We start from the raw sequence: 15,790 nt of genomic DNA, 5'->3' as shown, positions 1-15,790 counted from the left end.
AAAATAGACGATAGACTTTAAAAACTTTACGTGTGATGAAGTCTTGGATAGGCTATGTTATTCACCTATTCAGATTCTGTAGGAGAATATCTGCCTTTTGGAGATTATGATCGATCGCCTATGACAGTGATAGTCACGGTGCGTCTGTGAATGGAGGTGGGTCTTTGCGTGTATACGACGGTGTCTACTAAGCATATCATGCCATGCTTATTTCGACCCTCTGCCCAACATAGATGGAGGCGGCAGTGCTAATCGTGATGATAATGTCCGTAATGGACGTGGCACAGACAGCAAAGGTGGTAAAAATAGGGCGGGTTGTGGTTATAGTAATCGTTTACTACTGTTGGTTTACATCTTAGGTCTACTGTTTTCCTGTTATCCTGTTATGTGGGTAAAAAGAAAGTAAACCTGCTCAAATATGTTGTTTTTCCTGTATTTACTGAAAGGTGCATAATTTGAGGTGCTTGCCATCCAGTGGCCCTTACTCCCTTCATAAACTTTTGTTTATACTCTTATACTAGATTTTTACATTTATAGTTGAACTTTATCTCTGACCACTTTCAAGCAATAGGGCTCTATGTTAATGATCTATGACGGAAGTATCTTTGCACAAAACGCAAGTGGCTTTGTGGGCGGATCTTGGGCGCTGTTGCTATTTTACCGGCGGGATAAATGACTGTTGCGCCCGACGCAAATCTAAAATGGGGTGGTCTGAAGTAGTTACATTACTCATGGGTGTGGTTTGGGCATATCGTGCAATAAACCAATCAGAATGCTCAGTGTCTCTCTCAGCCAAGGGATCCTTGGGCTGAAAAAGGTTGAAGACCCCTGCACTATAGGACACCTGAACTGTCAATAAACAGCTGAACAGCAGGGTTGGGAACACATGAAATACATTGTTTGGTTAAAAAATAAATGGAATGAAACAATGTCATGTGTTTTATACTAAGGATCGACCAACCAATCAGAATATGGATTTTGAGAATCAGAATATGGACCGATATGGATTTTTTAGTGCCGATACCGATTTTTTTCCATCAGCCTTAGCCGATGACCGATACAGGCTGCCGATTTTCTTGAGCCGATATTTGGAGCCGATACTGCTTTTATTTTGCTCCCTCAATTTACATCATACAAAAGACACATAATTACACAAATGATGATAACAAATGTTATAAGTCTCAATTTAACCCTTAGAACCCTAAGCTGTTTTTAGGGCATTTTCACTACCTTTATTCATAAGGATTTATTCTGGTCATTGTAAGTGCCACACACATATATAATTTCATGTATTAATACTAGCATTGATTTTATTTTGATTTTTAAAGAATTAAAATATAAAAAGTGTATTATAAAAATTCTTATATTTCGACATGTATCTCACCACAGCAAGCTCACAGCTCTACATGCATTTCATGTGTGTGTAGGGCAGACTGTCCTGAATTGGGCAATATAATTGCCATGTTGGAGGGATACTCTGGGGCTGAGCAATTTACAGAAATATTTGCTGTGTGATTTACGGAAATAAATGCCATTTTTTATTTAGTGATGAAAAATGACCTTTCTGCGCTCCATATCTGTGACACGAACTGATCTGACCTGACTTGACCCGAGGTTGCGTGTTAGCCTGCGTGCCTGTGTGTATGCAGTCATAATAATTCTCAACTCTTTACTGCATTGCCATGAACAAAGTAAAGGCAAAAAAGGTGTTTATTTGTTGAACAAATTGGGATGCAATGTGAGCCTTGAATGGGATGCCATGCAGGAATTTGCTAGGATCTCAAAACCGGAATATGAACATGCTTTGCCATAGAGAAACACATGATAGCATTGGATTATAAACATGCTTTGCCACAAGAACAGACAAAAACGTGGGGTAAGTCCAGCTATATGAAGTTATTATTTTGCTGTCACTTCGTCTGTTTTATAACCCAGAAGGATGTACTTGGTATCAAATGATAGCTCTGAGTCTCCTCTTTCATCTGACATGCGTGGCATATCTATGCGATCATGGGTCCGCGAGTAATTCAAACGAGAGTAATGAGTGTGCAGCGTTGGTTTGTGTACATGACGTTATTATTTTGCAGTCACTTCGTCTGGTTTTATAAGCCAGAAGGATCGATAAACATGGTACCAATGGATAGCCCTGTGCCCCCTCTTTCATCTGATATGCTTGCCATATCGATGCGATCACGGGTTCGCGAGTAATTCAAACTAGAGTAATGTGTGTGCAGGTGAATGCAGAGAAGTATAGACTGTAAATATGATGCAATTTGATTTAATTTCATGATTTTTTTTAATTTTCATACTTGATCGTACAGACAAGTGTGTAGTCTCGTTGGAAAGCCCCACTTCTGCTCTGTCGTGCAATAAAGGTTTCATCTCGCTGCGATGAACCGTTCCGGAGCAATGTAGCAGAGAAGAAAGGGTCTGTTTTTTGACGCACTTTGCGTCAATCGGGTTCTAAGGGTTAAAAAAGGAACATTTATTGAACTTATGGATGGGTGCACTGGATATGGTTAACTGTGCAAAATGCTTTCATCAACATCTTACAACACAGCCTTGATGATGCATTGCTTGCTGACATATTATAAGTAGGGCTGCAGCTATCAATACTTTTTGTAATCGATTAATCTAGCACTTTATCGATCGATTAATCGATTAATCGGATAATTTTTTTGCATTTTTAAACAACCAAAACAAATAATGCATAACGAAAATGACATGGCTGTAAAATGATCAAGCAATTGGCACAGAGGTATTTATTCTAACTCCAACATTTGGCTTCAAAACTAAGCCCATTTATTGCAGTTTACCCATTTAGTGTTTATAAGTGCCAGTGCCAACAATTAAATAATGTTCAAAATGCTTTCTGTAAAATTGCAGCCTCTTGTGCATGACTTAGCTGGGCGAACAAAGCTGTCCATACTATGTTGTGAAGTGCTGGGAGGGAGAAGAGGGAAAGCAATTTAATGTATTAATATGCACAACAAGTTTCATGCTGTAATCTAGACTTGACATCAAAGTAAATATCTGTTTTATGTAGATTTCTACACCTGCAGCATTTACCATTAGGCTACTAACAAATAATGTTACCATTAGGCTACTAAAAAATAGCCTACCATTAGGCTACTTACAAATAATTTTACCATTAGGCTACTAAAAAATAATTTCTGGGGTGAGCCTATTTGCTATGGTAACCCAGCAACCTGTGTGTGTGTGTGTGTGCACGCGTGCGGTGCGTGAGGGAAGATGAGGATGCATGCATGTGTGTATAAAAATGGGTTCTTTTTTAGGCATACTGTCTTGCAATTGAACGTGAATAAGTTTACTACTTAAAAACATAAAAAGCTAAACATTATATCACGACATCGCTACAAATACAGTATGTGATTAAAATCAGCCAACATCAATGTAGGCTATAGGCTACGTAGATAGATGATAGATAGGCTAGATAGATTGATAGATAGCCTACTTTATTGACGCTTGGTGAAACAGCATGGAGTGCATGTTTTCGGTTCAGATGCTTGTTCTTTTCCTTTTTTGAGTATGCAATGATCCCAAAACTTTACTTGAAAACTTTAGACATTCTCTGACATCTTGACTCCACCATCGCGCCAGCTAATTCAGAACATAGACATAATCTATGATTCAGAATGTATCACGATTCACGCGCTAGTGGTGTGCTTCCTGAACAACGGTCCGTGTGGAACAATAAAATCCCTGCGCGTATAGTGCGCGTCATAGGAATTTAACGAGGCTTCGAGGCAGGGTTTTTGCCTCGAGTAATTTTTGTAATCGAGTTATTCGAGTAACTCGATGAATCGTTTCAGCCCTAATTATGAGACATAATTCAAGTCATCACAAAATGTCATTTGTCAACACATTTAAATAATTTAAGAAAACAATAAGCCTGAAAAGTAGCTATTGAAATAAAGTGCTTGATTTGTCATTTTAGACTGCATGGTTTAAATTTTTCTATGTCTATATTTTTCTAAAAAAAAGCTGCCAGATTTGTCAACCACAGAACATAAATCAGCAGAGGAAAATAACGTGGAAATAACGTGGTGTCAGATGTTTCTGTTCTAAACGGCATCAACGTCAAAAGGTATAAAAACGTATCTCTCAAAGTTTTAAAATCTCTCCTTCAGGTAGCGCAGCACTCTCATATCGCTGTGATGCGTGTGTCCCACTGAGTGAGACAGACCAGACGCACACACAAACTTCTGTTTGGTAGCTGACGAACCACCATTGAACTGGATTGATAATGATAACGTTAGCAAACGGCTCTAAACAAGTAAGGCATACACGGTATGTCTGGTACATGATAAACGTTAACACAAATTAATATTCAACTACACGTCTCTCATTATTAAAGCTCTGATATCACTGCGATGGCAACTCAGCCCCGCTCGAAGGGAGAGGGGGAGGGAGACGCACACACCACACGCATCCAAAACTCAGCCAGGTGGTCGCTGAATAAAACTCCCACAAAATATCTCGGAACAACGTCGGGGAGAATAAGTATTTGAACCCATGCTAAAGTTGACTAAAATGCTCATTAGGTTCAATGCAAATCAAACCAGCTAATAGGCTAACTGAAAAACACACCATGCCAATCTCTAGGTATGGTGAAGGGTATGTGATGATGTGGGGCTATTTTAATTCCAAGGCCAAGGGAACTTTATCAGGATGCATAGTATCCTGGATCCATGAAATAAGTGGCCTTTAAAAATAAAAAATCTGCCTGCCTCTATGGGAATTTAACATAGGGGTCAAATACGTATTGCCCCTGTAATTTAAGGAAGAACATTTATTTATTTACGATACATTCTTCATTCACTAAGACAATTGGTGTCCTTAAAGGTTGGATTTTTACTATTCGTTTTAATTAAGGCATTAACATCAATTTCTAACAGATGTTTTTATATTTTTCTTTTTAGTCAACTTTAGCATGGGTTCAAATACTTATTCTCCCCACTGTAACATGCATTCAGGGAGGGAGACACACACACACACACACACCACATACGTCCAACACGGGTGGTCGCTGAATAAAACTCCCACAAATACCACGGAACAACGTTGGCATTAGGCTACTTAATCATATGACCAGTGTTTGTAACAGCTACCGCATGAATATAGATAACCTACAACTTAGCTATTTGCAGCTCCCTAAATACAATGGCAAGCAGTTTTATAAACGATCATTAAGCATTAAAAAAAGTAGCCTAACTATCGATCATTCGTGTTTTCCATTTGGACTCACAAACTTGCTTCCACCTTCAAAGTGTATGGCAATATTTCAGCTAAGTCAAACAGTTAAAAGATGCTTTGATAGTTTAAAGTTTACTGTTGTCTTGAAGAGCAGGCTTTCAGCACTCTGCTCGTGGGGGAGGGGCAGTCTGCACGTGAATTGCATCGTCTCCAGCAACACAGAGCTGCCTGTGGACGCCTGTATGTAAATAATGCGGGGAAAAAACTATCGGTGAATGCAGCGGCTTATCGGCCGATGCCGATACACGTAAAAAAACGCAAATATCGGCCCGATATATCGTCCGGCCGATATATCGGTCGATCCCTATTTTATACACGATGAATCTAATACACAAGAAATCACTGCATACATCAATTTACAATTACACATGTATTAATCCAATTCATCATTTTAGACTTTAAGTAGTCATGAAATAAACACTTGTGAGCATTCTTAAGAAGGAAGCAACTCATGATTCAATCATCTCTATTGCAAAGCTATCAACATAACTTAATCATTATGATTCACAGAGTAGGGGGATCCTGTGGCACAGTTGGCTACAGCACCCATACCACATTCGGGTTCACGTATCCATGGGTACCCACCCCATCTTGAAAGTCTGAAAAACTTATTTTGGTCAACCTGAATTATATTTATAATTATATTTGTATTATTATTTATTATATTTGTATTATTATTATTTTGACTTGACAACATTTTTTGCTTTAAATATTTATTGATTTTTTTTGTCTTTGTTTTTGTAAATCCTGTTTAATTTGATTGCCTTTACAGTCTCTGGGTGCTAGTTCCACCTCTATCACAGTGCCCGGCTTTATGTATCTTAAAACACATTTTCAGGGTAGAGTTTATATGGGTCTGCTAAGAGAATAAAATAGTTGCAAAATAGTTGAAATAAAGCTGCAAGTTGGGCTTTGAAATAATATTTGTTTGGTTGTTGTTGATATCTTAGACACATTTTATATGTCTGACATATAAATATATTACATATCTTACAGTGTGTGGCTCATCTGGTGTGCAATACACCATACCATCGCCTGCGACCAGGGCTGCTGAGTCCAATTTGGAAACAAATTCAGCAATATGTTCATCATAGAGGTATGTCAATATGTCTGTCCAGAAGGCTGTGGAATAAATTAACTGAAGTGCAAGTATGGCGATTGTGTCCAATTACTTTTTCTATAACTGATAGTTCCAGTCCTTGATTGTGATTGGCTGAATCGCGTTCGATGCCGTTGAAAAATCCAGCATAAACATACACCTTGACCGCATTTCGTTCTATATTACTGCACTACCACAACTTGATACAAAAGTTATATTTCTTGGCGGAAGAATGATTATCTAGGAATAACTTGTTATATTTCTAGTTGCTGTACCTTTACTTTATGAAACTTTGCCAGGTATTTATAGTAACAGTTTTAGAAAAGCAATAAGCCACTCGAGTCCGTAGGTTACACTGATTCTACAACAGCTAAGGCGGGTTTTAGGCACTCCGCTAGCGCATCGTGCCTAACAACGCCCCTTAGCTGTTGTAGAATCAGTGTAACCTACGTTATTGCTTAAGTATACCAGAGGGCACTAATAGGCAGACCACGGTGCCAGCGTACCTGTTACTAGGCAATTGTTGTACATAAAACACACTTGACATAACGTAAGGCTATCTCACACAGTAGATGTAGCACAGTAACTTAAGACATAAACAAACAAATGAACAATTCTATCACAAGAGGCCATACAAACTCATTTACACAAAGACAACAAACAAGTACATGGATGTTTCGGCTTGGCGTAGCAACACATGTGCAGTGGTCTCAATTTTTTCCAGAGCTGTGTGTATACCAGTGACGGCTGGTGGTTTTAGAAGTAGCGGAGGAAGGTGTGAGTGGGGGGGGGGGAGATTTCATAGAGGTAAATGAAGAGGCCTTACGGAGAGTTAGGGTGTTAAGCCCATATTATGGTTATGAATATAATTTAATGCCAAATTAAATAAACTGGAATTAGTAAATAAAATAATTTATTCCCCAGATTGGTGCAGTGATAGATACTTTTAATCTAGTATCATGTACTACTTAATACCCTCTACTGGAGGAAATAATGTATGCACTGAAAATGTGCTAAGACTTTTATTTTGATACGGGTCCGAGAGTTCTGAGTAGGAAATTTCTCCTTTCAGCTGATTGATAACGTGAGTTGTGAGAAGCCCGGTAGAGTTTTATGCTGAGAAGTGACAAATAAACTTCTAAAGCAAAGGATTCAAATAAACGTTGTGTCCGCCCAGATAGCAAGAGGCTGGCGGACCACTTTGGGGGCATAGCTGGTGGTCCGCTGGCATTTTGCTCATCGGTTCTCTGGCGGTCCGCTGGGCATTTTCACGCCACCGGTGGCATACCACCAGCGGTCCGCTCTCTGCCAATCTGATTTTGCTATCTGGGCAGTTCAACTTTGATGCCCCCTAACCATTTGTACAATAATGATTTAATCCGAAACATAACAGACATGACATGTAGTCAGGGGTGGGTAGTAACACACTACAAGTAACACACAGGAGTAAAAAAGTATTTTTTTCATGGAATGGCAACTTTCCATATTCCTTTTTCAAAACGGTACTTCTACTTTTACTCAAGTAAATTTTTGAGCCAGTAATCTACTCTTTACTTTGCTACATTTTCAATTGCCTTTCGTTACAAGTACAAGTTTATCGGAGGAGAAAGTATCCCGAAGGATTAAAGCGCACCTCTCCCTCGGTTTACAGCGGCGTGGGAGAAAAGAAACAGGGCTTCAGAATGCATTGAAACGTTTCCCCGCGATTATAAAATAATGACTGGCCTACCGGTATATAGATTCAATCAGATCACATTGTAGCCTACTACACGAAAGTAGGTGTTCTATATATCTAACAGCTCAGTTGTGACGTCACAATGACATCCTGCCAGCTGCTGCATCTTCTGGTGAGACAGCGTAGCAACGAGATGAGAGGTATGACATGACACGGAAACTTTTGCCTATATTAATTTCTGGCCAGCATCGTTCAACAATCACGTTGGACAAGGAAAGTAGGCCTACAAATTCATTTACAAGCAAAGTAAATGCCTCAGAAATCGAGCACACAATCTAGCATTCGTTTATGTAGCCTCAATGTTGCAGGACATGACAAAGACGGTCGGCTGAGAAAACATATAGCCTACTCTGTCACTCTGTCCGAGTGGATATGCAACTTACTGACTTATCTAGACAGATAAAAGACCTAGACTGTAGGGCTGCTTCTGATCCTTCTGATTCCAATCTGGGCAAGGAGCATCTGCTACTGCAATCAAAGTATGACTGCTTATCCATTAGACACAGAACACCTCCTTTTTAAATCAAAGCAAACACATTACAAACACAGTGATAAAGCAGGCAGACTCCTCACTCATCAACTATGTCAGAAAACAGCTAAAACGGCTATCCCTGAAATCCGTATTGCACCAGATAAAATCACCACCCACCCACAGACTATTAATGACCAATTCAGACATTACTATGCAGATATCTATACATCAGAGGCTTATGTTAATACTGGGGAGATCCAAGAGTTCCTTGTTAAACTTGACATTCCACAGTCCATATTGCAAGTTGGCTAAGTAGGAGATGATTTGCCCTCTTTTAAACGCCAAATGCCTCCCAAATGGTGCTATATGTATCTGACGTTTAATGGTCTCAAAAAAGTAGTCTATTTGACTAATAATGAAATTAGTAAAATCCTTATCAGCTAATAGCAATGGATCAAAGCGCCCAGTTCTGTGTTTTATGCTACCATTAAAATTCGTCACTGACTGGGTGTACAATATGAATAAGACTTGCATCGCACTTTCCACCACGTTGCGCCGGGCGCACAATAGGGCCCCTAAAGTGACAGGCACTCAATTAGACCTACACACCACCAATACAATATAGCGTAATCACATTAAAGAGATGTTTAATCTTTAGCTCACAGGTGGGATGTGACCTATGCCATTAAGCTTTACTTCAATTAACTGTAAATAATAATTTTATGTGTTGTGCCATTTAATTTTTTTGTTTCATAAGAATTTCTACCAATAATGTAATGAAAAAGGTGAACTCTGGCGATTTTTCACATAGATCTCCGTTTCTCCAGGTCGCACTACACTCATGGGGGCATGAATGTGGGGGACGCAATGAACATTCTCCTTTAACACAACAGAAAAACATGAATAATCCTGTCTATAATGTGACCACATAAAGTGCTGCAATAATCATGCTTTGGAAATGTATGGATGCATCACAGAAATGACTGGAAATCAGTATTTGGTTTCTGATTCGGACAAATCTTAAATAATGGATTCAGTATTCACTTTATTTATTATTTATTCAAAGCAACTTACACAGAGGACTGACATTCAAGCTATCTTTATCCTTGGGGTTATGCTTGACAGTTGTTATGTTGCACAATGTCATACCACAAATCTCCAAAAGAGTCCCCAACCTCTCTTCCCCAGCAGGAATATAGAAATATAGAATGGTACTGTGAATATACTGTGAATGGCTATACGATTTTCAAGTGTATAAAGCATTAAGATGCAAATCTCATTAGACAATCGACAATTCAAATAAAATGGGTCACGTTGTTAACTATTTGAATGTGTTTACAGTAGTAATTAAGTAATTAATGGAATTTCAATTTCTTATCTTATGCTTTTTTTAGATGTAAATGTGCGTGTGTCCAGTCTGACCCTTTTGGGAGCACTGGTATCTGCTCAGGCTCCTCTCCCTGAGATTCAGCAACTCCTACAGCAACCAGCTAAGACATCTGGTGACGTAGGTTTTCCACACGAAGCGCATATGTGTCAGAACTGGAGACAGCAGAGGTCATTGGAGGAGGGTCATTGGCTGTATGGAGAAGAAGGAATATGTTGGCTGCTGCGGCTTTGTGTATGTGTGGTTACCCAGCCTAGGGAAGATCATCACTCTGACAGTGGCACAATCCCTTTCCACCTGTCTCCTAACCTTTTAGAGCCCTCACCTGTCAGGCTGGAGGCTCTACAGGTAAGACCATCTGATAAGACCATTTCTGTCTGCCAAATTTTCCCAACATTTGTTTTTTAGAAAGTGAAAGTAAAATAAACCTCTCAGGCTTTTCATCCAATTCTCACAACATTTGATACACATCATCTACAGACCATGTAGACAAAAAATGGCCTTTGGTTTTATGATTTGTCACTCACACATTTCAAAGTAATAGTCTGTTAGGGGTGGCACGGTTCATGAAAAGAAATCGGTTCTGTTCGCTTGTCTCGGTTCGGAGCATGTGTGCATCGTATGGTTTTGACGGTTCATGGCATGGGTATATAGCCTCATGCCCATAGTGACCCCAGACAGATTTTCCCCCTTTCGCGGGAAAGGTGTGGAGGGCTGCGGGTCACGTGTAGAAATGGCAAGTGCGAGCGATAACGTAGGCAGCCGGGAGTTGGAGGATGCACCAACGTCGCATAACAGTGGGTTTCCACACAGAGAAACACCTCGCGATTTTCGGCCAGCGAAATTTCGCCTGGGGGCGTGACGGCCAAACCGCTAACCTTTTGACTGCAGTGTCTAGCCCATGGGTGGGCAAACTGCGGCCCGCGGCCCGCGGGCCGAATCCGGCCCGCCAAGCACTTTCATCCGGCCCGCTGAGCATTTCATTTGGTTATCAGGCTGCTCGCTATTTTTTTCCTGCGATAGAGACGACATTGGTTGGCTTTACTGCAAACTGCTTTTCACTCTCCTTAGAGAACGTTTACAATGTCAATGTCAAAACATCATGTCAGTTAAATAGAGATAACATCATGTTAAACTAAGTTAACTCTTAGTTATCTCCTTTGCAGCAGATCTAACGTGAACATGCGATCCATTTAATTGGGAACGCGTCACTCACGAGAGGGAGAGAGAGCCGCAGGTTCCAGCTGGCTTGTCATTGTTGATAATTGATATCTCCTTCTTATACTGTAAGAAACTTTTAAAAGGAAATCATGAAGGCAGCAGTAGTTCCCACTACTGACCATTTAAAAAGTGTGAGAGGGCCATACCGTAGCAGGCAGAAGATAATTGAGAAATAAACATGAATTAAAGCGACTGTCTTAAAGCGACAGTGCACAATTTATACATTTGTTAAACAGCATAAAATCAGCAGTATTTTTAAGCAATTAATATTTTAAAAGAAATACTTTTCATACTAAATTATAGGCTATAAAAAAATGTATTTTTTTTATGTGTGGGGCGGGGGGGGGGGGGGTAGGGGGGGGTGGTTGTGCGGCCCGCCGGCCAATTTTCAAAACAGTGTGGCCCTTGAGCCAAAAAGTTTGCCCACCCCTGGTCTAGCCAGTGGTGGCAAGCGAGCTAATTAGGCTAATAAGCTAGTTCAAACGTTTAAGTACTTAATGAAGATATCCAGGGGTCTTTATGCCTCGACTAAGTTGATGTTGCCTATAAACAACAATTCATGTTCATAGAAACAACAAGGTCAATAAGACATAATATATTTCATACCTGTGTTGCAGCATGTAGCCTAGCTGTCTAGCTAGGTTTACAATGCAATCCAATGTCCGAAAATACTAGCATTTCGCCTGTCAGCTAGCTAAAAAGGTTGAGTGTTTAAACTAACATATATAGTGGTTTATTTAAGGGATGGGCTGGTCTAAATATCGTGAGCTGAAATGTATTGTTCCTGTAGCAGAGATCAGTATTATCCTCAAAACCAATTGGGGAAAAACCAATACTCTAAAAAAGTAGAATATTGTGGAAAATTGTGTTGGTTTAAGAACAAAACATGTTATAAACTGAACAAATGTTTCTACGTCATACGGCAAAATGATCATGATAGCCTTTACATTACAGCCCTCTATGGTTAAGTCTTTCATAGGCATATACTGTAGGCTACTTTGCTCTTTTATAAATGTACCATACCGTAAAACTTAAAATAATCGCCGAGTCCCTGTCTTTTTTAAACGCCTGGCGTGGCTACAGGTAACGAAACCATTACAGAAATGAGGTTACAGCAGTGTGAATTAGATGTTGCACGTCGTTACAAGCCATCGCAAAGCATTCACATGTCTGGTCACAGCTGCAAGGTTTTAGAATGTTGCATCAAGTTGCTGCTCATCTCGTTGCGAATCTTGGGTGAGATTTAGGCTTAAGTATGGCACAGACTGTGCACGTTATGATTAGATGGCATTAAAAGACTGCGGTGGGGAAAAGCTAGAGTTCCAAATTATATATCTTTTTTCCCAATATGAACAATGCCTATATGTCCGACTTCGTCATCGTTCAATTAATCCCTTGTGTTTAAAATTTGCGGATAGGCCGATGGTAGCTTGTTTTTATGCTGGCAACAAAACCAGAACGGTTCGCGAACGTTATTCTTTATTCTAAATGCCATGGCGATAAAGAAAAAGAAGTCAGAAAAGGAATTTACCTTAGACTAGGCTATATCAGAGCCCGTCTACGGACATTCTCTGGCTATATAACCTACTGAAATAGGTTTATGATCAAAAAGTCAAGTGCGCTTCTAGGGACTGGTGTGTGCGCGCACAGTTTTTATTGATGAGTCAGAGTGGCAAGTGCTGCGCATAGTTGCAGTGGAACATTATTAAACTTTGACTAACGTTTAGATGTTCGTTAGTCAAAAACATCGACACATCGAAACGTTAGTCAAAGTTTAATAATGTTCTGCACCTTTTACTAAAGAATAAAGAAAATTAAAAGACATCTGAGCTGCACCGCCGTCTCTCCTTCTCTCTAAAATATCTGTCCTGGCCTGGTTGCACCGGATTGTCGCCAAACGACAGAAGCGCGGAGAACCCTCCTTTGTCTACCAAAAAGTGTTACTTTGTGCCCCGCACTCCCCCACTGCTTGTGAAAGAAGGGGAGGGGGGCTTAACGTGAAAAAGCTTAATGTCCCAAAACGGCAACAAGTCATAATTCATAATAATTACATTATTTATTTCTGATTAATTGCGTCTTTTGATGTCTTTTGCAACATCTGCTTGTTAGGCTGGGCTACTGTCAATGTCCTGTACAGGTAAATGTTGGTGTAGGCCTACAGGCTATAATCAATTAGGGACTGTTCGTTATTTATTTAAGGGGCTACCGGAGGAGTTTTGGGAGCGTTAGTCAAAAAAGACGTGACCCTCCCTCGCCAGCAAGAATTTTTTCTATGACCCTCCAAAGTGATTGAGAAAAAACGCATGATCCTCCCCAGTCCCAACAATTTATTGATGCCTTCTGTAGGCTACTGGGTCAATTTGGGAGCTTGCATGCTACGACTCCTTCCTTAAAATGCCTTGAAAAGGCTGTCGTTTGCACAATTTCACAAAGAATCACCGGGACCAAAACAAACCTGTCAACTTTTCCCGGGTTTATCGCCGATTTTAACTTTTTCCTCGCTGTCTTAGGAGGAGCTGCAGGGCCGTTGCAAGGGGGTGCGAGGCCCTGTGCGAACTTGACAGATGGTGCGAGGCCCTGTGCGAACTTGACAGATGCATGAACTTGCGTGCATGAAATCATGCGATAGCTTACTTTACACATAGCCAAGGCTACCGTCGGTGCATTTTAGTAGCCTAGTCTAATAAGCTACACCAGCTTGTCTTTAGAGAGAAATTGTATAGCCTATAACATTAGCTGAGTCACATATTTGGCCATATGGTGTTTATCATAGGCTACATCACGAAACCAAATAGTGTAACAAAGGTGAACACTTTAACAGGGGAAATTAATTGGGCATGAATCATTGTGCTGAACGGTATTTGTCTAATGAGCAGAAACACACACGACATTCAAACTGTTGATAAGATGTGCACTATGGAAACTGGTCTGTAGGCTAACATTGGACAAATAAATTACACTGACTCGCCATATCCTGACTCTGAAAAAATATTGTCTTGCTTTGCCGCAAACTCAGCAATGAAATCATAGGCCAGTTTGCAGGTAGCATAACGTCTTTTTCAATTCATAGGGAGAGCCCAGTCTCTCCTGTGACATTGAGGTGCGCAAATAGTTTTTAATAGCCTGTTCAACTTCGAAAAGCTTCACCCGATGCCACTCACTGATCGCAATTTCAAATTTCGGGAAGCTTCGTTCAAGTTTTAAGTGCAGTAGGCCCCTATCTGCCCCCTTTGGAATTATATCTCGAGCCTATTATAAGGTCCAGTGTGTTCTGTCCTGGGATTCGGACGTGCTCAAAAAGAAAAGAAAAAACACTTTTTTTATAGACGGTTATGAGGAGCAATATGAGTCTGAACTCCGTTTCATTCAGACTTAACCCTCTTGTTGCTTTGATATCTTTTTCGTTGTCGTTTGAACGTCGGCAAGCAGGCATGTTGCGGTTGCAATTTAAGTGAAATTTCTACAGTAGGCCTACAACATGCAACATGCTTGTTAGGCTGGGCTACTGTCTTGTACAGGTAAATGTTCAACAATTGCTGGTGTGCAGGCTGTAATCAATTAGCTAAATCATTTGTCCAGCTGTTTAAAAAAGGTGCTTTGATATCTTTTTCGTTTGAACGTCGGCAAGCAGGGATGCTGTGGTTGCAATGAATGAGGATAATTGGTTTTATCTGCGGATTTATTTTTTGCATTATTTTGAATATGACTCGCTCCAGTCTCAACAGCACATCTACTTTTTCCACACGCATCTAAGTTCTAACACACATCCCCTCTCGCATCTACATTTTCATATTAGAATGTTTTGTCTGTTTAAGTGTAAGCTTAAACTACCGTGATCAATTTAAATTCCCGTGCCCCCGCTTATGTATGTATTATCATATATGTTTGGTAATGGCTCACTGCGTCATGGAAGCAGTTAAGTCAAGTCGCATCAAAAATAGTAGTGGCAGAACTCCCAAGTGACATTTTTTCTCCTTCTGACACTTTATTTACTCACATTTCCTAAACTGCATATACTTTTTCCACCTATCGGACTTGCCAAATATTTCAGCAATTTCCCTCAAGCTTACTTGGACCCCGTTTATCCCCGCTTGTGGCTCTATTTGTCTTTAAGATGTTAATCTATGTCTAATCTTCACTTCTAGGTTTTGGCTCACCTGGTGAAGGGCTACTTCTTTCTGACACAAGAGTGCCTACTTGAATTGTGTCAGGTCAGTGCCTGCTGTCTAAGGGAGCAGGATTCATCTGTGCAGTTACATGGAACAAAGGTGATATTATATTACTGCCTTCAAATTCATATTTCAGACATCAACTCATAGCATTTACAGATTTAACATTTGAATATAACATAGTTTGCCTGCTTGCAAATTCACAAAAGTCTTGGCTGCCCAAACTCAATTTGGAAATGGCATAGCATGCATTACATCTTAGTCCTCCTACATGGATGGAGTCCTTGCAATATTTTGAGGGAAATTTGGTGTAATGCAAGGCAGTTAGCTTTACTTATGTTCCACTAGCAAACATTACAGTCATGGCATCATGGCAGTTTGGTTCGTATCAGGGTTTTGACGTCACAGTTTTCCGTATGGTTCAGTAAGT

General features: G+C 40.1%; 1 protein-coding gene across 2 annotated transcripts in view; it reads left to right on the top strand.

Annotated features, from left to right (window-relative positions):
* The window catches only part of heatr6 (HEAT repeat containing 6), a 170,945-nt gene that overhangs the window by 115,338 nt on the left and 39,817 nt on the right, over positions 1-15,790 (top strand). For both annotated transcript variants that reach the window (XM_076277740.1, XM_076277741.1), the window contains 3 exons: positions 6,274-6,373; positions 9,978-10,318; positions 15,337-15,459. In XM_076277740.1, the coding sequence (XP_076133855.1) occupies positions 6,274-6,373; positions 9,978-10,318; positions 15,337-15,459 (564 nt within the window). The remainder of the gene's footprint in view (positions 1-6,273; positions 6,374-9,977; positions 10,319-15,336; positions 15,460-15,790) is intronic.

This window comes from Alosa pseudoharengus, unplaced genomic scaffold, assembly GCF_046254945.1.
Source record: "Alosa pseudoharengus isolate Yale_2024_CS ecotype anadromous, Long Island Sound unplaced genomic scaffold, YU_APseudo_1.1 YU_APseudo_1.1_scf_11, whole genome shotgun sequence".
NCBI classification, from domain to species: domain Eukaryota; kingdom Metazoa; phylum Chordata; class Actinopteri; order Clupeiformes; family Clupeidae; genus Alosa; species Alosa pseudoharengus.
This window is presented reverse-complemented; position numbering and strand designations above follow the sequence as displayed.